At 38.6% G+C, this 24,849-nt stretch overlaps 2 protein-coding genes across 3 annotated transcripts in view; one reads left to right on the top strand and one right to left on the bottom strand.

Moving 5' to 3' along the window:
• Positions 1-6,928, top strand: part of COL5A2 (collagen type V alpha 2 chain) — a 155,140-nt gene extending 148,212 nt beyond the window's left edge. For both annotated transcript variants that reach the window (XM_076342195.1, XM_076342194.1), the window contains exons 51-54: positions 538-829; positions 1,765-1,952; positions 3,851-4,075; positions 4,960-6,928. In XM_076342195.1, the coding sequence (XP_076198310.1) occupies positions 538-829; positions 1,765-1,952; positions 3,851-4,075; positions 4,960-5,106 (852 nt within the window). In that variant the 3' untranslated portion in view covers positions 5,107-6,928. The remainder of the gene's footprint in view (positions 1-537; positions 830-1,764; positions 1,953-3,850; positions 4,076-4,959) is intronic.
• An 8,792-nt stretch (positions 6,929-15,720) lies between these two features.
• Positions 15,721-24,849, bottom strand: part of COL3A1 (collagen type III alpha 1 chain) — a 54,472-nt gene continuing 45,343 nt past the window's right edge. The window contains exons 39-51 of the mRNA XM_076342193.1: positions 24,451-24,612; positions 24,217-24,324; positions 23,305-23,412; positions 22,842-22,895; positions 22,550-22,657; positions 21,860-21,913; positions 21,642-21,749; positions 20,318-20,371; positions 20,006-20,113; positions 19,077-19,338; positions 18,383-18,570; positions 17,952-18,194; positions 15,721-16,890 (exon numbers count right to left, since the gene is read on the bottom strand). Coding sequence (XP_076198308.1) covers positions 16,744-16,890; positions 17,952-18,194; positions 18,383-18,570; positions 19,077-19,338; positions 20,006-20,113; positions 20,318-20,371; positions 21,642-21,749; positions 21,860-21,913; positions 22,550-22,657; positions 22,842-22,895; positions 23,305-23,412; positions 24,217-24,324; positions 24,451-24,612 — 1,704 coding nt within the window. The 3' untranslated portion in view covers positions 15,721-16,743. The remainder of the gene's footprint in view (positions 16,891-17,951; positions 18,195-18,382; positions 18,571-19,076; positions 19,339-20,005; positions 20,114-20,317; positions 20,372-21,641; positions 21,750-21,859; positions 21,914-22,549; positions 22,658-22,841; positions 22,896-23,304; positions 23,413-24,216; positions 24,325-24,450; positions 24,613-24,849) is intronic.

Raw genomic sequence — 24,849 nt, 5'->3', positions numbered from 1 at the left:
ATATTTCTAGTTCCAAATTTTCCATCCAGGCTTTACTAATTGAAAATGTGCCTGAGGCTACTCAGGGGAAGCAGGAATTTTAGATTGCTCTAAAAATCACTTACAGCTGTTGGGAATTTTAAGAAATAAAGTTATTAGGCAGGGATTTGAACAAGGAGGGACAGATGGCTTAAAAAAGTGGAATGAGGAGGCCATTCTTTGATGACATTTTCCAGCTGTTAAGTCTGAAATGGGGAGTAAGAAAAAGTTGAGCAAGGTATTAAGACAGGCAGAGAGAGCACGAAGCAGAGAGAATACCTCACATGCAGTTCTAATCTCTTACCCCTGTTCCTGGAAATGTGAATTGTTTATCTATATCTGAATTTTCCCTGTGCATTAGGGTGACTGGCTGTGAAGTTTTGCTTTTTTAGTGGCTCACTTTGCTATCATTTTGCATAGTGTTTACTCTGCTGTGCCTCTATTGCCTTTTTTGGTTTTTGGGGTTTTTTTTTTGGTTTTTGATTGTTTTTTTGTTTGGGTTTTTTTTTCCAACCTTAGGGTCCACCAGGTGATCCTGGCCCTCCTGGCCCTCCAGGACCTCCAGGCCATCTCACTGCTGCCATTGGTGACATTATGGGACACTATGATGATGCTATGGCAGATCCACTACCTGAGTTTACTGAAGATGAAGCAGCCCCAGATGACCATAATAAAACAGACCCAGGAGTCCATGCCACATTGAAGTCACTCAGCAGCCAGATTGAGACTATGCGCAGCCCAGATGGTTCAAAGAAACACCCAGCACGGACTTGTGATGACCTGAAGCTGTGCCACCCATCCAAGAAGAGCGGTGCGTATAAACACACCATCTCCTGTATGTGCCATGTGATTCTGTCTTATTTCCAGTAGACACTTGTTCACTGGAAAAAAAAAGTGTAATACAGATTTTGATGGTCTAAATTGACATTCACACTAGGAACTTGAAAACTTCTTGCCAGTGAAGTATATATTCTAATGTATCCCATATTTATTTATTCAGTATTTATTCAGCTGTATTTTAAAATCTGAAATATTTTATACTTCCATGCAACACTACTTCTGAAAGTGTTTTCACCATGGAATATCATTTATATGATGACAGACCTAGGTTGGTACACCAGTTGTGAATATTTGCTTAATTGCTATTAGCTCAAAATGTTACCTGTGGGCTGACAACCTTCGTGTGCTTTCCATGCAGAATTCTCTGCTGCTGCTCCATAGTGGCAATTCGTAGGTGGTAACGTGCTAACGTGCCATTTAGGACTTTCCCTAATTTATATGGATTACCAGTGATAAATCAGAACAGACTGGAAGGTAGAGATAATTTGTGGCAGGCCTTACCAGCTTTTTCCCTGTTTCCTGAAACTTTGCCTCCAACATCAACATTAGGAAGGGCTGCCACTGGTTTCTCATATGTAGGGAAAACTGTCTTCTAGCCATTGTGTGTTCTGTACGCTCTTGAAGTGTCCAGGAGCTTTGCAGTGGATTTAAACAACCTTAACCTTAAACAACTTTCAAGTCTGCATTCCCCAGTTTTGAAATATTTGAGATGCTGGTCAGCTTGTATCTTGAAGTAACATTATAGTGTATACCTGATGCACACATCAAAACATGCAGCAGATGATGTGAAACATACACCTGTTTTCCTTGTGTTTTGTACTGTCATGACATACTTTTGCTTATATCTCCCCAGTTATTTCAAGAATCTTAATAATGTAACGGAATCACATTTTATGTTCTTTGTAGGTGAATATTGGATTGATCCTAACCAGGGATGTGTTGAAGATGCTATAAAAGTATATTGCAACATGGAAACTGGAGAGACCTGTATTTCTGCAAACCCATCTACTATACCACGTAAAACGTGGTGGGCCAGCAGGTCATCTGATGTAAAGCCCATTTGGTATGGCCTTGATATGAACAGGGGATCACAGGTAACTAAATATATTTAATGTCAAGAATCGACTTCTGTGAAACTTGTTTCCTTCTGGTTTAGAGCTTCATCTGCTATTCTGAGCAGATTCTGCTACAGTCAGAACATTATAACTATTGATAGACTGGCTTATATTCAATTGGTTGTTATCATACAGTAATTACAGGAAAGAGCTGGGAGAAACAATGCAAGTGCATCCAAGGCAGGATTGGCTACAAGTCATACCATTGCTGGAAGAGACTTGTTTCTCTTGATCCCAAAAACTTCAACTTCTCTAGCAGTCTACTTCAGTAACTCGTTATCCTTGTCCTTAAAAAGTGTACTTTTACTCTAATATATGATTTAAATCACTGCTGTTTTAATTGAATTCTACCCTTTTTTTCAGAAAGCTCTTTACTGCTAAAAAATACAAAGCTTACTTTATAAATCCTCTCAGCTAATCCGTTTTTTAAAAAAGTATGATTGTTATCATATGTGTCAGAATGCTCCATCAGTCTCCAGGCAGACAAAAATTCCACTCTTAGCTTTCTGTCAGGTTTTCCTTCTGTGGTAACTTCTAAAAGCAGGCTTAATGATCCTGACAAATAACAGAAGTTTATGCTGTGCAAAGTATATAATTAATTAACAAGCTTTTGCCATTTTTATTCCTAGTTCATCAAATCAAAAGCACAGAAAATATTTCCAATTGTTATTTCACAGGAAGTAATTAAATATCTTTAAACTAAATATTTGGTGTGTAAAAATAATAGTGCTGTTATCAGTTGGATGCCTGATGGCGGTTCAGAACTTCAACAATTGAGAACAGATGTGATATTGATTGCTTTTTATTGAGATGCTTTCACTTATTGTTAAATTCAGGAGAACTTGCCATGACCCAAGATGTCACAGTTGACGTTTAGCTGCCTGCAGAGCTACACATAGGGTTTTTGGAAGTCAGGTGCTCTTTAGAGGAAGAAATTATCTTCAGGAATACTATAAAAGAATATTTAATTTTTGAAAACACTGTCCAATTTGATAACTAACAGCATGATCTGTGTAATAGTCATATATGCACTCCCTACAGAATCTAAATAATAAATGTCCGAGATTGCTAAACAGAGATAACATTTTTTAAAAAATGACAGTGTCAGTGTGTAAGATTTTCTTTTTTCTTCACCAGTTTCAGAGAAATGTATAAATTTTTAGTCATTCATGACTCCTTCCCCCCGCAATGATTCACAAAGCATGAATAAAATGAAACCTGCACAGGTAGGGAAAATATCTCAGGAATTTTAGAATTTTTGTTATTGGTAGAAAAATTGCTTCTGTTTTTTATAGAAACAGTGGCACATTGGAAAATATTTTTTAAACTTCTGTGTAAGTTAATTAGTTGATAAAGCCCATATGCAAATCTATAGTTATTTCTATATAGTCAAACTTTCTTGACTGTGATGCTTCTAAATACAATACAAAGCCTATAGAAAACAAGCTGCTAAAGTTGCAATATAGCAGGTACACTATAAAAGGGTCTTCTGTGCTTGACATTTCTTATCTAGTTTGAGGTTGCCTTAATACACTATTCCATACGTAAGGTTTAGCTCCTACTGAATCCCTTTTTGAAAGAAGGCAGAATTCATTCCAAAACTTGGCACGTCTGTGGGGACCCAGCTGCCTTTCAGTTGTTCAGCTGCAGAGCTTTACGGTCAAAATTCTCCAAAGTGATCCCTGTTACAGGATGTCTGCATTTCTTTGTCCTCAACTGGCAGCAAATTACAAAAGAAACCAGTCTTAGATTTTATGTAATAGGGCTCCTGCTAGTCATGTCTGGAAAGGGTTACGGTAATGACAGATGCTTCTAAAATTCATGAACTCAATTAATTTTCATGTAATATATGTTGATCTGTTTCTTTATCTTCACAGTTTGTGTACGGGGATACAGCTGTCACTCAGATGACATTCCTGCGCCTCCTATCAAAGGAAGCTTCCCAGAATATCACTTACCTTTGTAAAAACAGTGTTGGGTACATGGATGACCAGACTAAGAACCTGAAAAAAGCTGTAATTCTGAAAGGGGCCAATGACCTGGAGATCAAAGCGGAGGGAAACAGCCGATTCAGATACACTGTTCTGCATGACAGCTGTTCTGTAAGTTTGGGGGTTTTGCCATTTGTTATGGAGAAAAAGGACGTTCGTCTTCCAGTAGTTTCAGTTCTTCCTTGATTTAGGAAAAAATCCACAGAATGGGGTAATTAAAATGCTGCAGAATTTCACCATGAATTGTAGAAGTAACTGATCAAATAGGTATTTAACTACAGTTCTAGCTTCACGTAATAGAAGCCTGCACTATTTAGAGGATATTTACAAATTACTAGTTATTAATGAGCATACCGAGATACGTATCTTGCCATTTTGTATTTTCCAGTATTTGTGTACCTCTGTGTGGAATCACACAAAGAGGTCAGATAACCTGAAGCATTTGTCTGCCAGATGGGTAAGATTATTGCAGCAATACACTGGAGGAAACTAATTGGTACTATGACTGACTGGGTTGGAAAAGAAAATGTTCCTCCCAAAAATTCTTAGTGGGCATAAAAACCAGAAAGTAGTAAATTTTTCATGTTCATTAGCATTCTCAGCCAAGTCCAAGAAACTGCAAAATATTTCTAAAATTAGTTTTGCACTTGAAATGAATTAGAGTACTCTGTGCTTTAAAGTAATTTAGCCCAAGAATATGTATGCAGGTGTGTATTAACACATGGAGAAGAATTTAATAACATAAAGAAAAAATCATCAGTCCAGCTCGAGGAGGAAATCCTGCTGTGTCAAGCTGATGGGCCCGTTCATCAGTGTAAAAGCAAGATACATACACTTTAAAACAACGAAGGTGCAGCACAGGCAGGGATGTGTTGCTCAGTGAAGATAGTGAGATCCTTCTGAACTATCAGACAACTGACTCGCCAGCTGGAATTCAGGCTGTTTCTTACATGAACTCTGGCCTAAGTTTTGTCTGTCTTTTTTTTCTTCTCCAGAAACGTAATGGGAACATGGGCAAGACTGTCTTTGAGTACAGAACACAGAATGTGGCACGCTTACCTATCATAGATATTGCACCGGTGGACATTGGCAGTACCGACCAGGAATTTGGAATTGAAATTGGGCCAGTTTGCTTTGTGTAAGAGGAAGGGGGGAAATTAACACACTACCCAGCAACAGCAGCAATTAAACACGTGAACTTAGACTGATTGAAGTTAATCCTGAGACTCTTGAAGTAATGGCTGATATTGGATCAGCATTGTATATACGGTTCTTTTTAAATGCCCGGCCTCCTTTTGAATATTTATTTTACTTACAAACCTTCTGTTTTCAATGATTGAGACCAACTTTTTAGTACAACAGTACAATTTAAGAGGATCGATGACCACCTTTTAAAAGTAATATGAATCTTTTTCCTTGCTTTTGTTTCACATATTTTGAAATTTACAGGTATTCAAAATAGATAGTTTTAATGTGGGACTATGTAAAACTCTAAGGATTATTTCTTTTGCTTGGATGCATACTGAATAACAGAAAAGTAGAGCACTTTTGTGAACCATTGGCTATATTTCAATCATACCTACTCCCTCAACCCCAGTTTGTCTTCCTGCGGGTGCCAGTATGATAGTCATTAACAGAAATCTGTCTTTTGTAGAAGAAAATCTCTTCAGACAAGATCATCTTAATTTGGCATTGTCTTTACTGCAGTTTCCTATGTAATAGTCTGCTCAGAAGAGTATTCCATAGCCATGATTAATTTATGAAGTAAAAATACTACTGGGGTAAATAGAAGTTTTCAGTAGGGGTGTCCCATATCTTAAATTTTAAGGCCAGACTTCACTTCTCACAATTTATCTGTATAATTCTATTAAATTATCCCTAATCTTCAAAATACATCTTAAACCCAATACTTGTTGATTTTCCAATGCTTGCCCATCTAAGAAGCCATTACATATCAAATTATACAGATGTCTTATATATAGTGCCAATTTATGTATGTTGCAAATCATTCACATGTATACCAGACCAATTGCTAATGAAGAGAAAGTAAGTTTAGAAATTCATTGTTTTTAGCTGACATCCAGACATGCATCACCAGTAATTTGACTTATTGGCCTCCAAGTTGTCAAGGCAAGAAAGTTCCATCATTTCTTAGCATGAGCTACCTCATCTCTGGAAGTTGGGATGCATTTAATATTCCTATTTTTGTTTTAGATAGTAAAAGGTGCTATGCTTCTGTTGTTATTTCGAGAAAGGAGATAGGCAGGGCAAAACCAACAAAAAAAGCAACGGTGCTAAATGACTCTGTAGAAGGCTGATGAAATAAAGATGCCTACTGTCAATGTCATTTTCAAAGCTTAGCTGTTAGGCTTATGGTGTTTGAGAGAACAATGTTACAGTGCATTTATTTGTTGGTCATACAGTATATAGAATGTTTTGTACCACTGACATTCTTTATTTTGTAAAGTATGTGGGTACAAACTTACTTAGTTTTTTTGTTTCTTTATTGCATCTGTGCTCTCCACGTTTTTTGTTTGTTCCTTTAAAAAAAAAAAAATAAACAGCTGGGGCCATCCCTAAAGAAAGTCATGCACATAGCTTTATTCATGTATCTTTGCAAAGCATTTAATTAAATACATGCTTCTCGCTATGTAAGTGGTTTCCTTTTTGTAGAATTCCTTCCAGTGTGTCCCATATCAGTTCATTTCCAGGAAATTAAAAATAGAAGTATTTACTTTTGTTTTGTTGCTATTTGAATAACTCATTTGCAATGCATTCTCCTGAAGTATTTTACACATAGGAATATAAAGGTATTTTGAATAATGCCCTCTTTGGGCCAGTTTTATACAAGATAGGTATCAATTTGTATGAAGTAATCACCAGCAGTCCTACTAAAGCTACCTAACAAGTATTGTTTGAGACTCCAGAGAACGAATTTTTATTCAAGGCTGAATAAAATGTGACTTGGCCAATTCCCAGTGTCAATGTAAGTTATCACTGATAGAAAACAGTTTCTGGACAAGCCATAGAGTTGCATTGTAGCAAGGCAGGGAAGAATTTACATTCCTTTCCTCCCTCTGAAAGAGTAGGAGCTTTGCAATTTTCCAGGTTGTCTATATGCATGGACATGGTCCCTACCTCCCATACAGGGGAGAGGTAGGGACTGGGAACAGGGTTGACACTGTTGACAGGTTCATGCTGACATTATCTGTTTGCTTTTATTACCCAAGCAGGAGGTCTATGATTTCTTTTTTACTAGCATGAAATAATTTCTATAAATATGTGACTCAGGAGTTAGCTTATCATATTGGATCCTTGAGAAGTTTTAGATAACGTTACTTTCACTGAACAATCTGAGGTGTAGTGGCTTGCTCCAACACATTCATGCAAAGGTAGATATCCAGTGGCTGTGATCTCTACAGAACACTTATCCAGATGCACAAAATAACATTTGGAGTATAGATGCATGTTTGAAAGTTATTTTTAATCTCTGATTTTCATCAGCAAAGTATTATAATCCATGATTAGTATAAATGTTTTGAGGTTGTTGAAGGAGAATAGTATTTCATTATGAAGGATACTTTTTTTTTTTCTTTTCAAGTCTCTCTTTGCATCTCTATCTCCATATGAAGTGTGCAGTATTTCCTCAACTGGGTGCCTTGAGCACTGAAGAAGAGCTTTAACTAGAAAGCACTCTAAGGTAATATTCTGTGAAAGCCATCACTGATGAATCACTGAAGCAAAGTCTCTAACACTGACCACTTTTTACAGTGTATTTTACTTCTAGATTTCTTTCAAGGTAGAACTTTGAAAGAACTCATTCTTGCTGAGGGAGGAAAAAATGTGAAAGATCTTTCAGATATGCTCAGCAGGCCTTGGAGGTTATGATAGATGTTCCCAAAAATGAAAAAGTTTATCTGCAAGCACAAAGAATGATATTCAAGTATTGCTGAGCATATTCTTATTTTGCTATTGACTAGTTTTAGTGATCTTTCACTTTTATATTAAATACATATTATATTTTGTAAGGAGTTTAATAATGCCTTCTCCAAGGCTTTTTCTCTTATTCCCGCTTGGCATTTTCTCTTAATTTATTTTGAGCAGAAAGAGATACAGAGGACAAAACTGATCACAGTGCTAGAGTGGATACATCAGTTAACGTGCCTGGTGGTTTAACTGGGCAGTATTAACATTGCTTTATATACTGTATAATTCAGTAATATTGTAAAAAAAAAAAAAAGTGTTCTTGGTCCTTCTGTATTTCCTAGAGGAGCCCAGCTCTGAATGCATACGTCAAATGTGATCATAGCCTCCCTACTGCATCAGAGCCTTCTTGCAGAGAGCTCTTTATACTGAGCAGTTCTGGATGCTTAAAATGTAAGGCAAACAAGGAATTGATGGATTAAGTCCTCTCTGAACAAGAAAGTTTTTTCAAATCACAATTTTGGATTTATGCACCTCAGTTTTAGAGTGACTATGAAGAGTTTACATTTGGGCTGAATGTTTGCTCTTTTAAAAGGTTGGAGGAGCAGCTCAAGATGCAATCTCCTCCACCCACCTTCCATACAGACCTTTTCTTTCTCTTCTGTTTTGGTACTCCCCTCTAGCTCAGTGGTTATTCTGTTGTCCCTCTAGCTCAGTGGTTATTCTGTTGTCTCTGGGTGCATGAGAGCATAAGTTCAAATCTCATCACCTCTCCCTCCTAAACTCCTTCCTTGCCTATCTGTTAGCTTCCTTAGAGCTGAGTATTTACGATAGCTACAAGTTTTTAATACTAAAGAGATTCTGTAGAGTACCAGAAGTACTACATGCAGTAGAAGAATGCATCAAGCAATGCGGAAATGTAAGAAAAAATGTCACAGCATTATAGCTAGAAACAACACAACCAAAGTCTACAAAACATAACAAGCAAATAGAGGAGAATGGGGAATATTATTTTTTTCCTCTATGAAGGCAAGTAAAGTGTCTAAAAATGGATTAGGAGCAAAAAGCATTATTTTTCTTATTACTGTAGGGTAAGAGCCCCTAGGTTTCTTATCTCCTGTAGCTGCCTGAGATTGAGCAAAGTAGTTATTGGGACTGGTAAGCACTCTCATAATCTATGGATTTTTTTATTATTTTTTCAGGAAATGAGGCTATATGAAGGTTTAATACTCGCTAGGCAGTTGGTCTTGCTGAGAGAGGATATTTATAAAAAGAACAGGATTCCGGGAAGACAGAGAGTAAACCGATTGCAAAGGAAGAGCAGAACTAAATGGAAATGTAGAAACAGTAATGGAAGAAAAGAAAGATTTCCTGCAAGTAGGCAAATATCATAGAGAAAACAAGGTAAAAATGATAGTATTAGAGAATGATGGTATTGTCATAAAAAAGTTTCATGACAAAAGGTAAAGCAAAATCAGCAGTTCAATAGCTGAAATTAAATAGAAATGCCAAAGAAACTGCAGACCTGTAGACCCAGGTGGCAAAACTGCATGTTTATGCTACAGAAAAAAAAATCGTTTTGATTCTGGATTATCTCCAGTGGATCACAATTTGCTTGCTAGGAGTTTCAAGATTTTGAAGTGTGTGATTTCAACCATGTTCTGCAGAGTTCAGAATATCCATAAAGGACCCTTTATGAGCAAAATTGCTAGGGAGAGAGATTCAGTTTCTTAAAAGGTAGAATGTTTTTAGCCAGCCTATTTTATCTGCCATCATGCTATTCAGAAATTTAGCTTGTGTTAAAAATCAGAGGTAATGCTTACTAATGTCTCAAATAGAGATCGTGAGAACCATTGTGAGGAATATGATGAATTATGATTAAGAATCATCTGTATTAAACCCTGACTGCCCCAAGAGACCATATGTATGGTCACAAAGGGAAAACTAGGTACAAAAGACCAGCTTTCTTGTGAAGTTGCTGCTCATTCCTATGAGGCGATTATTGGCCAATATCTTTAGGAATAGTAAAAGAAACTATCTGCTTTTTCCACAAGCTGAAGAAGAAAGGACACAGTAGAGTCAATGGATGGGACAGTGTTGAGGAGGACCTAAGCAGAGTGATGCAAAGATTAAAACTGAAATGCTTTATAGATTTACACAATATAGGAGAAAACTCAGGGTGCTTGATTGCTAATGTGTCTATTGTCCTATCAGGATTATATGTTTTATAATTCGTTGGGAGAAGGTCTGGAAAAAGTATTAAGGTATCAGGCAACACTAGTTTGAGTCAGATGCTGGAAGAGAATGTTTTCCTCCATCCCCCACATGTTAATTTCTTGCACATTTTTATTTCCTTGCTGTTAGAGTAAGAAGCCATCTTTCTGTAAGCTCTAGCTTAAGGTTTCTCTAAATAATATTTCATAATCATTATGGTCTGTTGTGTTCTCAGTATGAGAGAATGGTGCGCTATCAAATGTTTCTATTGCAAAATTAGTTCCTCAATTGAGGTATTACTATCCATCTTCCAGAGAAGACTGCAGCCTTATTTAGGAGTGTTTGTGCAGAAAAAAGCCATGCAAGTTCATGTCTGACAAAGCATCACAGAACTGCTTTTTGGCCTTAGTCAACCGAGTGAAAAATCTGATAGAAAAATCAACCAATTGTAACAAAAGAACGTTATTACAATTCTAGAAACTTCAGCAAAATATTTTTACCTTTGGTAGGGAGCAATCTTCCCTGTGACAAAGACACACAACATTGACAGAAGACTGTGACAATTGTAGGAGCTGCCATTGTAATTTAGGAGCCTCTGCCCTCTAAATAACACGCTGTATGATTCTACACAAAAATCAGAGTAAGTAAAAAATATTTTCTGCTGCCATATCCATTCAGCCATCTCCTGATAGGAATCTTAATCTCTGCTTTGCAGATGCTACCAAACTGAAAGGAGGAACGAGTAGGCTTTTTCAGGTATCTTGGAGTTACAGTAACAAAGACAGTAAAGCTGAAATGTGAGTTATGATAGGAACATTCACGAAACCCCACTGAAGCAGAAACATCTCCAGTGCCTCCAAGAGTCATCTTTTAATGTCTGCCTTCTCAGTGCATGTGGACGTGGATCCAGGATGGATTCAGCAACAAACTTAAGTTTTGACCCTTAATCCAGAGATGTCCATGGCTAAGGGTATACTGAAAGGAGGTCATGCAGTTTCTCTCATGAACCTCCTCTGGCAGAGAGAAATTTTGGATAGGTATAGCTTTGCCAGGGACAGCTTATGGCAAAAAAAGAAAAGATGATGACCAGCGGCCTTCTAGGAAGGAGACATCACAAGCAGGAGTGTCTGCTGTGATGGGAAAGCAGCAGTATGGGTTACAGGGAATGCTTCCAGAAGACATCCTCTAGGCTGAAGCTATTGCGAAACAAAGAACAGGTGGGAAGACAAGACCACCAGGATTTTGTTCTGGTGGACTTCATTCATTCTGGAGCAGCAATCTCTCAGTGTAGGGTGGACTACATCTCACTTCCTCCCAGATAACAGGTAGGCAGAAACAGTAAGCATCTCCATCTCCCAAATCATAAAACCTCCTGCAAAGTATCTTTCTCTTCTAATACTTTAAATCTAGGTTTCTACAGCTTTTCTTTAAGAGCATAACAAGATATAATCAAGGACATCTGATTACAAGCACATGTTGAATTAAAATGCTAAATCATAATGAAAATATTTCATACATTACTGTAGCTTAAGATTTGTGCTACAAGTGCCTCATTACTCACACTTCCAGAAGAAAGGCACTTCATTTAGAAATCAGAGCCTGCCAGACCTGACTTCTTTTCCTGGTGACAAGAAATGGGTCTGATTTTTTGAAAAAGCCATTAAGGTTTCAGTCTTGGTTGAAGTGGGTGTTATCTGTAATAAGAAATATATTCTAATTTGGTGACTACAATGAAGTTGTGTTACTGACTGTCGTGGTTTAACCTCAGTCGGCAACTGAGCACCACACAGCCGCTCGCTCATTCCCCCCCCGGTGGGATGGGGGAGAGAACTGGAAGAGCACAAGTGAGAAAAGTCGTGGGTTGAGATAAAAACAGTTTAATAATTGAAATAAAATGATAATAATATTATAATAATAGTAATAATACACAAAGCAAGTGACAATTGCTCACAAATTGCAAAGCACAAGTACAATTGCAAAGCACAGTACAATTGCTCACCACCCGCCGACCGATGCCCAGCCAGTCCCCGAGCAGCGGCCCCCCCGGCCAGCTTTCCCCAGTTTATGTACTGCGCATGACGTCACATGGTATGGAATATCCCTTTGGCCAGTTTGGCTGTGCCCCCTCCCAGCTTCTTGTGCACCTCCAGCCTTCTCAGTCAGTAGAGCATGGGAAACTAAAAAGTCCTTGACTAGCGTAAGCACTGCTTAGCAACAACTAAAACATCGGTGCATTATCAACTTTGTTCTCATCCTAAGTCCAAAACACAGCACTGTACCAGCTACTAGGAAGGAAATTAACTCTATCCCTGCTGAAACCAGGACACCATCATAAATAACAACCAGTGCTCCAAAATAACACGTTTTCCAGCTTATATAAATAATGTGTAGCTGACAAGGAACACTAGAAATGAAATTTCTCTACTAAAGCTATCAGGACAGCCATAGCATGGCAAAGTGTGTGTTGGGAAGATCTTTACCTTTTATGAATTCAAAATTCTTGTAGACAGCTCTTTCTCCAAGTTACTGCCTGCAAATAGAGGCTTAAGACTACTTAGCTGATATCACAACAAAGTGAGGGTTATAAATTACACTGCTGCTTATTTAAATGTCTAGCTTCCTTTTTTTAGCAAGGAAAGTTGTTGATCATTAGCCAGCTTCCAGAAGAAATTCTTAGTAGCTATTGAAATTCAGAAACCATCACAACCCCATTATAAGCGATTGTTTGCCCTGGCCTGGTTCTAGCTGCAAACTTACCACTGAGGTGAAGAGCTGCAGAGACACAAACTCATTGACTCCTCTCTTGCCAGTAGCTGTCCCTAGGTGGTTACCTCCAACCTGGAGGACTGCTGAAGCCAAGCTGTTTCTGCAGTGATTTCTCACACTGCACCCACCAGCGTGGGGTGGGGTTTTTAAAGCAGTGCCTGGAGCCATGCAGCTGCTAGATATGATGGCACGGAGAATGCCTTACCTATCACCCAAAAGGAGGTAAGGCTGTGTGAGTGAGTGATTCACAGCTGTGTTCATATGTTGTTTAAAATTAGGGCCTAATCAGATAGCAAAGTATTTCTGTTAGAGAAGGGTTTGCTGGATTGTTGTCGTGTTTTGGGTTTTTTAAACATAATTTCCATAAAGAATGTAGAAAGTAGGTGTTGAAATAGTCCCCATGCCACAGACAATAGTCAGGGAGTCCACGTTCACCGGAAGAAAAGAGCTACACCTTTAGGCGATAACCTGCAATTCATTGGAAAGGTGAAGTTCCAAGGAAATATTAAAACCTGAATTAGTGATACCTTAAAGCTGTTGGTATGATCCAGGAACCTCTTTGAGGCAGGGTTTTTTGTGTTTTTTTTTGTTTTGTTTCTTTTCTTGTTTTCCCCAAAGAGCCATAGTAATGTGGTGCTATGAAGTGTATGAATATCAACTGGTGTAACATATGACTGAATAAGCAGCTCTGGATCAGAATGAGAAATTTCTTATATCAATCTTATTACTGCGTAGGCAACTTCTTTCCTTGTTTGTTCGTGCCTCTGTTTCAACTTCGTGCCTCTCTTTCAGCTATGTAGACTACAGAATTTTTTTTTTCTTTTCTCCAATACAACTTTAAATTTGTATGCCAAAGGAAGATGCATTTGAATATGTGCCTAAAAATCAACTTATCTTGGAGCTTGAAAGCAGGTGGTAGTGTTTCCATACAGCCTTGAAAGACCTCTATGAGTTACCTGTGTGAAAGGGGGTTATTCCCAGAAGTGCTGTAGTCTATGAACTTGATGTACTGTTCTATAGCAGTGAGTAATGGTGCTGCTAGCCTGAAAGTGTCAGGTAAGATTATTTTTTTTTAATTGTATTTCCCATGTAAAATAAAAGCTAGAGCCTTTTGCAGGCTGACACAGTAAATCGGAGTTAAAAAAAAAAAATAGGATTAGACTCTAAATCTTCCAAAGGCTAGCCTTATTTTCTGAGCTAATTCTTGTTTATTAACCTGATCTGTTTCATGTTTCTATTATCTCGAAGACCTTTCTATAAAAGTACAGAAGTGTCAGAATCACAGTGGCTTAATAAGTGACTCTCTGAAAAAAATGAAGGTATTTGGGTCAAGTAAATTATTTTATGGTGGTCTTGGCTATTTCTTTATGTTTTCTGCAAACGTTCTAGTAATCATCTTTCATTATTAGAAATTATTAATCAAAGACTTGATGACTATATGTTGTCTTCAGAAAAAAGCCCCCAAACTTTCAGTTTTAAGGTTAATTGCTACCAGTCATTCACTCAGCCACAGCAGTACTGGAGATTACAGAAGCTTTTTTTTTTTTTTGCTGTGCAGATTAAGAACAGGTTTTTCCAATGCATTTTTCCACCAGCCAGCATTCTTACGAGCTGCTTTCATAAAATTTCAACTCCAATCAAAAGACTTCCTACCATGTAATTTATGTCAGATTAATATTAATTACATACACATAATTCTTATCTTCCATAAACAGTAGCTATTTTCACCATAAAAATGAGGCGGCTTCCTGCGAAAGCCAATATTTTTTATGAATTGTTGACACTACTGTTTTATGTTGCATTAAGTACAGTCATGCCCATGTTGATACTGCATTTGTGCTGTTAAGGTCTCCCCAGACCCTCACTATTCTGCTTCTGCGTGGGCAGAATTCCGTGATGCCAGAGCGGGGCAGTGTCTTGGCTCAGACTCAAATCTGGTGAGGTTTCTTAAAAACCAGCATTTCTCTGCCCAGTTTTCCAGCTTGGCCCAATCCAGAAAGTCTTCTCAGAGGATGCATGATCCATAATCATCAATGAGAACCTTTAAGAATCTGAATTTTTTTTCTTCCTAATTTTTGTTGTAGAGGATCCTTAATGACCCTGGGCTGTGGAGCAACACGTGGCCATGCAGTAATGATGTGGGGGCAGGCTCTGTATCTTCCTTCACAGGAAAGACAGAGTAGCATCCATCAGCATCTACCTCTGGGAGAGATTTCACCGCCCAGATTCTGGTGTGCGGCTAATTTCCTTCTTCTGGCCTGAAGCTCAGGCACCACCAGACTACTGTGGTAATTACATCTCCTTGAATTTTTGCTAAGATCTGGGGATGACTTAGTTGTGCAGCTCCAATGGCCATAAAAAATATCAAGATGCTTAGATTGTCACCTTCATCAAATGGCTAGTGCCTCTAGTCTGCACTGTGGGAGACCCTTAGGCCATTTATTTAAGCTGCCATCTGAAAGGATAGTAGCCTATGACTGCCCATTTATTTACACTGAGGCAGGTTTTTTTGGGGGGAGGGAGGATTAAGCTCTTCTATTTCCTCCAAACTGATCTGCCTAGGTGCATGGTCACTGTTTTGGATCTTGCTGTCAGAGCTGAATCCATGCTGATTGATAGTCACAGAAGCTCACCATGCTTGAAAAAATGAGCCACTGGATGGAGAGGAGTGGAAAAAGTAAGAAAGAAAATTTCATAGTATGATGCCATAAACCGCATCCCTTAGGATTATCAAGTTTTCCTTCAAACAAATTATCTTAGAAAAATCAGTTGAAGTGGTATCAGAGTTGTGTCCTGCCTTATTAATTTGTTTAAGGAAAGAGATACAAATAGTAAAATAAAAAAAAAGTCAGTTTTATGAAACAACAAGGAGTTTTATTAAGATATTTTATTATGTGTCTCTGTAAGGAATAGACCAACAACCATATAAAAGCTTACAAAGATGGTTAACCTTCAACACTATAAATGTGTTAACGTGACAGAAGTAGTTCACAATTTTGCATCTTTATTGACTTTTACAGAGTGAAGGGAGAAAGTTCTCGACTATGACATGCCAATGACGATCTTTGACAGGAGACATTTACAATTGCTTTAAATCCTTTTTTTTTTTAGCAAGTCAATAACCCTGACTTGCAGAGTTAGGAGTGAAAAATACATTAGCACCATCATATTAGTCTTTTACACTTCCCTAATTTTAGTGGTCTTGACCAGCAATGACAGGAAAGTAGAGAAGCACCTTTGATAACAGAATACAATCCAACAATAAAATTATGGTGACTACTGACATTAAGGTATTAAACTCTTAAAATACACTGTACTTTTTCACAGCTAATCAGTACAGAAATAGACAATTTTGTACCAAATTATTCCACTGAATTGACCAATGCGTCCAATGTGTTTTGATTGATTTCTTTGATTGATGTTTGGTTTGACTCATCAGACACATCCCAGTTTCTGTCCATGTTGAGGTAGTTGAAACAGGGAGGTCTTTCTAGCTTTATGGACTGTATCTTAGAAAGAAGGGTAAACTTTGATACTGGGAGCAATCAGTGCTTTGTAAATTGGCTAACATTCAACTAATAGAACACAGTGTTGTTTTATTAAGTGTTGAAGTTGTATATAGCACCACGGAGACATGTTTTGAAGATGGAATTTGGTAAAAAAAAAAAAAGAGCAAAAAAGCATTTTTACTGTACTTCGTGTAATAGCGAAAAAAATAACCCTTGATATCAAATTGATTTTTCCCCCAGAAATTTTGTTAATAAATAACTGGGATACAGATGGTCACCTGTACTAGCTGACAAGGCTAAAACAAAGGAGCACAGTTGGAGTGTGAATCTGTTTGCTGGGGTTTCAGAAAGAGCAGGATCTTTGATTTATAAGAAGCAGACCGGGCCAATGTCCACGCCAAATTCCTGATCAGGACCACCGATATCTATGGGTGCAATATCAACCACAGGCAACCTCATTGTCTTGCGCGTTCTGTATTCAAAGACTGTTTTACCCCATTCACCAGTGTGTTTCTGTGAAGTTGAAAAGAAAAGAAAAAAACACACCAAACATATTAGAGAAATCAGTGTTGGGCTATCTGAAAGTGATCCTACAGTTTACTGGATTTCATACTTTCTCTTTGCTTATTAATGTGTCCCTCTCAACACCATGAAAACTGGTTGCAGTCTCTGCAGAAGTGAACATGTAGATAGACATTCTTCATTTCTGGACCTTTTATGCAAGGTCTTGTGGGGTTGTAGACCTTGTGGCTCAGAAGGGATGGGATCCCTGACGGACAGTAGGGTACTCGAGCGGTGCCAGCGCCCTGACTTCGGACTGGCATATGCTCTGCATGCTGCGAGATGGTACAAATGGCTACTCTGTTTGGAAAGTGGTTTTGGCCTCAGGAAAAAGTGACAGTGTTAATGAGGTAGCTCTTCGTGTTCGTGTTAAAGAAATGGCTGCAAAGTAGATGTGTTCATGCATCCTTAAACAGCAGGTTTGCCATATATGTCAGTGTTTGTTGAGCTTTTGGGACCTTAAACGGCAGGAGAGAGAAACTGTGGATGGTGTTACGGTGTTTTGTGTTTGTGACTGAAAAGGCTGCAGATACTCGTAGACCAACATGCTCATCAATGTTACTGATCCTCTCCAGCACTTTCTGCTGCAATGAGCAAGGCACAGTGAAGCAATATTGCATCTGCAAAATGACTGTGTTTGCCCCTTCCCATAATCATAGCCCATGGCTCGAATCAGCTAGCCTTGATTTTTTTGTATGACAAAGATGATTCCTACTGCTCTTAGTTTTAGAGTTGACAAGGGATGGATCAGAGCTTGGTTGCTGTGACTTCGCTGACTTTGACTCTAAAGGAGATACCTATAAAGCACAGATTTAAATGGGAGCACACCTCACTTTCTACAGTTGCTACAGGAGTGACACTTCAGGTGTACAGAATCTAAATTTCCCCAATTAGGTGTAACTGTGTCCTTTCCTTACCCAGGCCATGCAACGCTCTCTCTTCCTTTATTATGGGTCTAGTCCTCTAGAGGGAATTATTTATTAAACTACCATACTAAAGTCTTGTTTACTTACAGTACAGCCATCTTCCAGAACAGCATATGTGAATTTGCTGTTTCCTTCAGCCTTGATCTCACTTTCCATAGAGCTCATCAGTTTCAGAGCTTTTTTAACATTTCCACTGGCTTGATCCATGTAGGCAATGCTGTTCTTGCAGTGGTAGGTGATGTTCTGGGAGGCACGGCTTGAGAGGATGCGGAGGAAGGCCAGCTGAACTTCCGAGACATCCTCTGGAAGCTCAGGATCTCCATAGCTGAACTGCAGAGTACAACACATAAGCAACAGTTTTTGTTTAATCACGTCTAGGGACAGGCCATATAGTTATTATTTCACACGCTAAATGTTTAGCTTAGTTTAATTTTAGGATTAGTTATTAGTACGTTGCGATGTACGTGAGTACAATACGTGTACTACCTTTTGGGCTGTTAACTGTGGTAATTTCTTACCTGGAAGCCTCCATTCATAGATTCTCCAAACCAAATGTGTTTCCTTCCACTGCTTTCACTGGTCCACCAGTTTTTCCTTGGCACAGTGCTGGGATTAGCATTGAGGCATGTCTCACCAGTTTCCATATTACAGTATACTTTTATAGCATCCATCTTGCAGCCTTGGTTAGGATCAATCCAGTACTCTCCTAGAGGTAAAAAAAATGTTAAGGGAGGGGCTTAATATATTCAGAGAAGAATCTGACTGCATGATGGTGAAGCTTATTTCTATGCCAGATTCCTGAGCCAAAATAGGAAGCATATTAGTTTTGACAGAAGAGATGCCACAGAAAGTAAGATGATATAAAAATATACTGAGTTCATGTGAATACTGTAATATGACTGACATTTGAAATAAATATAGAACTTACACTTGTGATGGGTTTCTTTCCATAAAATTAAACAAATGTTCACTTATAAGCATGTAAGGAGTAGAGTTGAAGTCAGTGTATATACTGTGTAAATGCATAGTAAATTAAAGTTTAAAATTATTATTAAATTTATCATCTTTATCATGACAATTGTTTTTTAAAAAAATCAAATTTGTATAGCAGATCTCTGCATTTAAATACTCAAAGACAATAGCATTCATAAAAAAAAAAAAAAAAAAAAATCAAGATCTGCTACCATTGGTGAAAATAAAAACCTAACATACCACTCTTGAGCTCAGGATGGCAGAATTTCAGATCTCTGCAGTTACGAGCTGGATTCTTCCGTGACCCATCAGGACTAATGATGTTTTCAATCTGGTTGTTAATTGATTTCATTGAAGATATGATGTCACCCAGATTGATATAATTTTCTTTTGGCTCATCTTGATATTCATACCCATAGCCCGCTGGACCTTTTTCACCATTACCACAACATCGACCAGGAGGACCAGAAGGACCAGGAAGACCAGGCTGGCCTGGTGGACCCTAAAAAAAAAAAAATAGAGAACATAGCGCTGAGTAGAGATCACAGGTGAAAACTAAAAGTCTGTGTGGACCCTGATCTTAAAAACTGAGAATTCTCACATAAACATTTAATTTACTTATTCATTAAATAACGGCATTTGCTATGTATAAACATCTGTTAGACTTTCTAGGCCTTTATTTTCCTAAAATTGGAATTTTCTTTTCCTAATTTTGTCAAGCTGTGACTGTCCTTCTGTCTGGGCTTTGAGAAGGACTCCTCTCCACCAAAATCCAGAGAATAACCATTTCTTGGCTTTAGGAGAAGTGACTATGCCAGTCACCTTTGCACTGCTGGCCTCTCTAGAGGAGTCTAGGAAACCCGCTTCATAGCTTCCAAGACGCAAAGGGAGTCTGTGCTCTGAAGTGAAGAAGAAATCCTGCCTTCCCATTGTACACAGAAAAGTCAATGATTATCTGAGACTAACACAATGCCCAGTGCATCAATAATTACACTGAACTACAAGTGATCTGTATTTTTTTGGATTTAGCCTTGATAGCTAGATACCTCCTATCACAAACTCTGTCCATGAAGTACAGAATTTTCTGAGGGAGATATTTAAATGGGAGAGCACCCTATGTTTCATGAATAATCCCTGAAGATTTGTTTGAGTGTGCACAATTTACTTACTGCAGGGCCACTTTCACCTCTGTTACCGCGAGGGCCAGGAGGACCAATTGGACCTGGATAGCCACTTGTACCATCTTTTCCAGGCGGCCCAGCTGGTCCTGGGGGACCCTAGAACAATGTTGAACACAAATAATATGGTCAAAATAGTTTATTGTGAGATATTTCAAACATTTTTCTATGATTTATCAGGTGTCTTTCTTCAGCTATTGCCTGTTAAGATGGCCAATTTCAATTATTATTTTTATTTATTTATTTTTAAACAAACAGTCCGAATCTTCCTTCCAGCTACGCTAAGTAAGGATTTTTTCTTACCCTTGCACCTGAAGCTCCTGGACTTCCAATTGTGCCTTGTGGACCCAGGGGACCCTATGAAGAAAAGATAAATAAGTCATACACCTCCCAGTAATATTTTGTACCTAGCTGGATGTACCTTAAATAGAGACATTGAAACATCTTTAAGATTATAGGAAACACATCCTTATAAAAAGCCTATGTCAGATATGAGAAAGGATGGTTGCCATTCTTTAACCAGAAAAAATTATCAAATGTTCTCTATATGAAAAAATATTAGTGATGCGATACCATCCAAAATGCAAGAAAGCCAACTGACATCAATGAGCTTTGGATGAGATCTTGTATTCATAAGAATACATAACTATAAGCTCAAAATGCTGCATATTACCATAAAATCATATTACCAGTAAAGTTATTTAAATAATTTGATAAACACTCATATTTTCAAATGCATTAAAAAATTTGCTCTATGTATGCACCACAAAGAACTAAGCCATATGTTTAAAAATGATTAATCATCTCGATGTCATAGTGTAAATAAGAATTTATCAGACTTTTTTTTTTTTACTCATAAATGAGACAACAGGTTATATCGTGTTATTAAATAGGTTGGTATTGGTGGCATTTATAGTTAACACTTTCATCTTTTTGCCGTCATTGGTAGATTAACTAGGTGAGTTTTGGTTCCTTCATTCTTACTTGTATCATGAGTGCTATTAACAGCTCTTTTCAGTATAAATCTCTCAAAATTTACTTGTCATAAATACCTAGGGCATGCCTGTCTATTACCCTTCAATCCTTTTAGCCATTAAGAACCGTTCAAAACGGTAATGAATGGTTACAAATCAGTAGTTTACAAAGTTTATAATTTCATGCCCATTTTGCCCTAATGTTAGTTACTGCAAAAGATTCATGACAGAAGAGAGGTCTTTGGACTCTGAGTAGCTTTTTCATGGATTTAGATGTCTGTCTAGCATAGATTTCTAATAGACAAATATTTCAACCCCTATTTCTATCTTTTATAATTTAATCAAGAATAGCCTATATAAATGAATGGGAAAAGTGTTTGTTCCAGGAAAAGGCAGACATGTAGCTGAAAGGCATTTTAGCAAACCCAGCTTTAGCTCCTAGCAGCTTCTTCCAGTTCTTCATTAACACTTATTTCAGGTTGATTCAGGGAATCTGGACTTTTGAACACATTTGACAATCAAATTACACAGGTTCTTTATGCTTTTTTTTTTTTCTTTCCTCGGTAAATTAGTTAAGGCTAACTAGTTACCTGACACCCAAACCACAGGAACTAAGAACAGCTGTAATTCCCAGTCCAATGCAAAATACTTACAGGAGGACCAGGGAGACCAGGGGTACCAGGAAATCCTCTGTGGCCCTTTATGCCGTTGCTGCCTCTTTCACCAGTTTCACCTTTATCACCACGAGGACCTTGAGGACCCTTTAAGAGTAGATTTGCAATAAAAGGAATATATAAAGAAATAAGAAAAACGCCCAAATAACAGGAAACAGTGAATGTATGATATCACAAATACTTTAAATAGGACTTACAGCAGGACCTCGACCACCAGCAGGACCAGCAGAGCCAGGAGGGCCAGGTGGACCCTGTGACACAATAAGAATAAGATGGCATGGATCACTTGGAGTTGACTAGACCGCCTTTTTACTTCCAGATAAGCAGTACGTTCAAAGCCAGCAGCCGTTCGGAAACAAGGGGAAGCTCCACACACACTATATAATCAGCGAGAACTTTGGTCAGTTCCTTTTCCTACCAATGTTATTCTTACTCAGCTGCTCATAGGCACTGATTGATACATACCACATGCACTAGACCCCTTCTTCATTTTGTGACGTGCTCAGTTCTCAAGCTGTGCTAGTGTCAGCACTTCTCAGAGATAACTTGAAGACTTCCAAAGTTACTCCCATAGTTTAAATAAATAACATTGCTTGTGCTGCATGAGCACCAGATGGGATGGAAATTAAGATGGGCCTGGTGGGATGATGTACTTTTTGGCATCCTAAGGAGTACGTGGATTTTGCTTATCTTATATACAGCTATCAGGAACATAAACTGTGATGTCTTTCCCCTTAATATTCTTATAAAAGAGGTCCTCAATGCCAAGAAACTGTGACAGTAACAAATGTATGACTCTTCCGAACTTCCACTTTATTACAGCATGAAATGGACTTTGCATAGGAAAGGTATGTAAATAAGCAGTAAGCTATTTACTTTGGTCTTACCTGAAATCCTCTTTCACCAGCTTTTCCAGGTGCACCGTTGTTACCTGCAGGTCCAGGGTGACCAGGAGGTCCCGGAGGGCCAGGAGAACCACTTTCACCACGGTCACCCTGCAGATAGCCACAGTTGACAGGATAACAAATTTAGTGTTTTACAGAACTACAATGTAAAGAGTATATTCAGTGGAGCATAAGAGATTCAAGGAACAAGTTACATAGCACAGAACTAGCTATGTATATTGTCATCTCTACATAACATTTGTTTGGCAATCTAAAGATATTGGTGATTCCTTACTTTGCCTCCTGGGGATCCATCACGTCCAGGCAAGCCATCTGAGCCAGGGTTACCCTGGAAAAAAGAGTGGTACAGTTTGTTCATAAGCTGGACGATGAATAAACAGCTTCTTTTCCAGTAAGTTTAAATAATGCTCATCAAAGAAAGAGAAAGTTTTCAAGAAGGAAGAGTTCCTGGAGGTGGAAGGGCCCATAAAAGATCTGTCAGACCTGCATTACTTTGTAGGCGTACAGGCAGCGCAGTCTCTTGTTCAGTTCCAAGTGAGACAGAGACATGGTCCACAGGTAGTAAAAGGTATAGCAGAGACAGCAGGCTACTCGACCTCACATGAGGATGTAATCTGCCCAGGCCCCTGTGCATCAGGCACTTGAGGGAGCTTTTGTGAACCTTAAAGCATATTTACTCCCCAAGTCTCCTGTTTGTAACTCACAAGCTAGCAGGAAGGTCTAGCACATCCACTCACATCTCTGCCAGGCTCTCCAGGTAAGCCTCTTTGTCCAATAGGACCTTGTGGACCAGGACCACCGCGTTCTCCTGGGACACCATTGGTACCTGGTTTACCATCTTCACCCTGAACAAAAAGGGAAAGGATTTCGTTGCAAATAATGTACTTATGAAATACGATCATATTACACATCTTTAATTAAATATGCAGTGATTATGAAGGAGACCTAATAAAGTGAAGGGCCAGTGTGACTTTGGTGATTGTGAATACTCAAAATAAGAAAGATAAATACTTGGCCAAACTGGTTTCTTTTCATTGCTAGTAATATTCATGCAAGGCCATTGAACCCAAGGAGCGTTCCTTATTGTTTCGTCAACTAAGAAATAATAAATGGGTAAGTCTCTTCTCATATACCCAAAAGCAATAGCCAAAGCAGTTAACAAAAAAATGCTGGTCTATCACAATATTAGCGATAAAATACAAACCAAGCCTCACACCACCTTTTCTGGAGGGAAGTGAAAGTATTTTCCTGTTTGGGTCATAATATTTAAGCAAGAAACATATTGAGAATTAATCAGAGATAAACAACTTGTGGTAGGTGAAACTATGACTCAATTCTTGTCTCAATGAGAGTTTATAGCCCATTGCCCTCCTTAAGCGGGTGAAGCTGGTTATATACTTCTAGATAATCTCATCCAGGACTCTTGGTAATAGAGATTAAAGACAACCTCACATCCCACAGCTGCTGGTTACTGGATGTTTTTAAAGCCTGATCTTACAGATGTAAACAAAAAAAACTGTAAATTCTGTAGTCTCTGGACTAAAAATACAACACGTCATTACTTTTTGTAACACAAAGCAATTTTTAGCAGCTGGATTACAGTTGTTGTGTAAGCTTTGAGGCTATTGCTGCAGTGAATGCACTCTCACCTTGGCACCTGCCATACCAGGTGGGCCGCTTGGGCCACGCAGACCTGGCAAACCTGTGTTACCCCGGCCACCAACGATGCCTTGAGGACCTGGTTCTCCTGGTGCCCCCTGTTTAGGAAAAGGTCAGATCAGTCAATACTGAGGATCTTCAATGTTCAATAGGTGGCTTCTTATTCTTGACAAACATAATCCCTGTCAATTAGTATAACGGTCCCTGGCTGGACGTGTACTTACCCTTTCTCCTCGTGTGCCTGGTGACCCTTTTTCACCTGGTGGGCCGGGCTCACCTCTCGTTCCAGCAGGTCCTGGACTGCCAGGAGAACCAGCGCTACCCGGGGGTCCGGGAGGCCCATCCTTGCCTGCAGGCCCTGCATTACCAGTGGGACCTGGACTGCCCTAAAAGGAATTTTAAAGAGAAGAGTGTGAGCTGTATTATCTGAGTAGCACATGCTTACTGGTATTGATCTTTCCTCATGAAAGCCAACCAGACTTGATTCATTGCCTGAAGGTGGATTTAGGGGCCAACCTCTATGCACCCAAATCTGATCTGGTCTTATAAAGAGTATCCTTTTGCCTACCACTTTCAAACCTGATTTTTTTCTCCCTACTGTCTGGACATACGGTTTGCATAAT

This window comes from Aptenodytes patagonicus, chromosome 6 (assembly GCF_965638725.1).
Source record: "Aptenodytes patagonicus chromosome 6, bAptPat1.pri.cur, whole genome shotgun sequence".
NCBI classification, from domain to species: Eukaryota; Metazoa; Chordata; class Aves; order Sphenisciformes; family Spheniscidae; genus Aptenodytes; species Aptenodytes patagonicus.
This window is presented reverse-complemented; position numbering and strand designations above follow the sequence as displayed.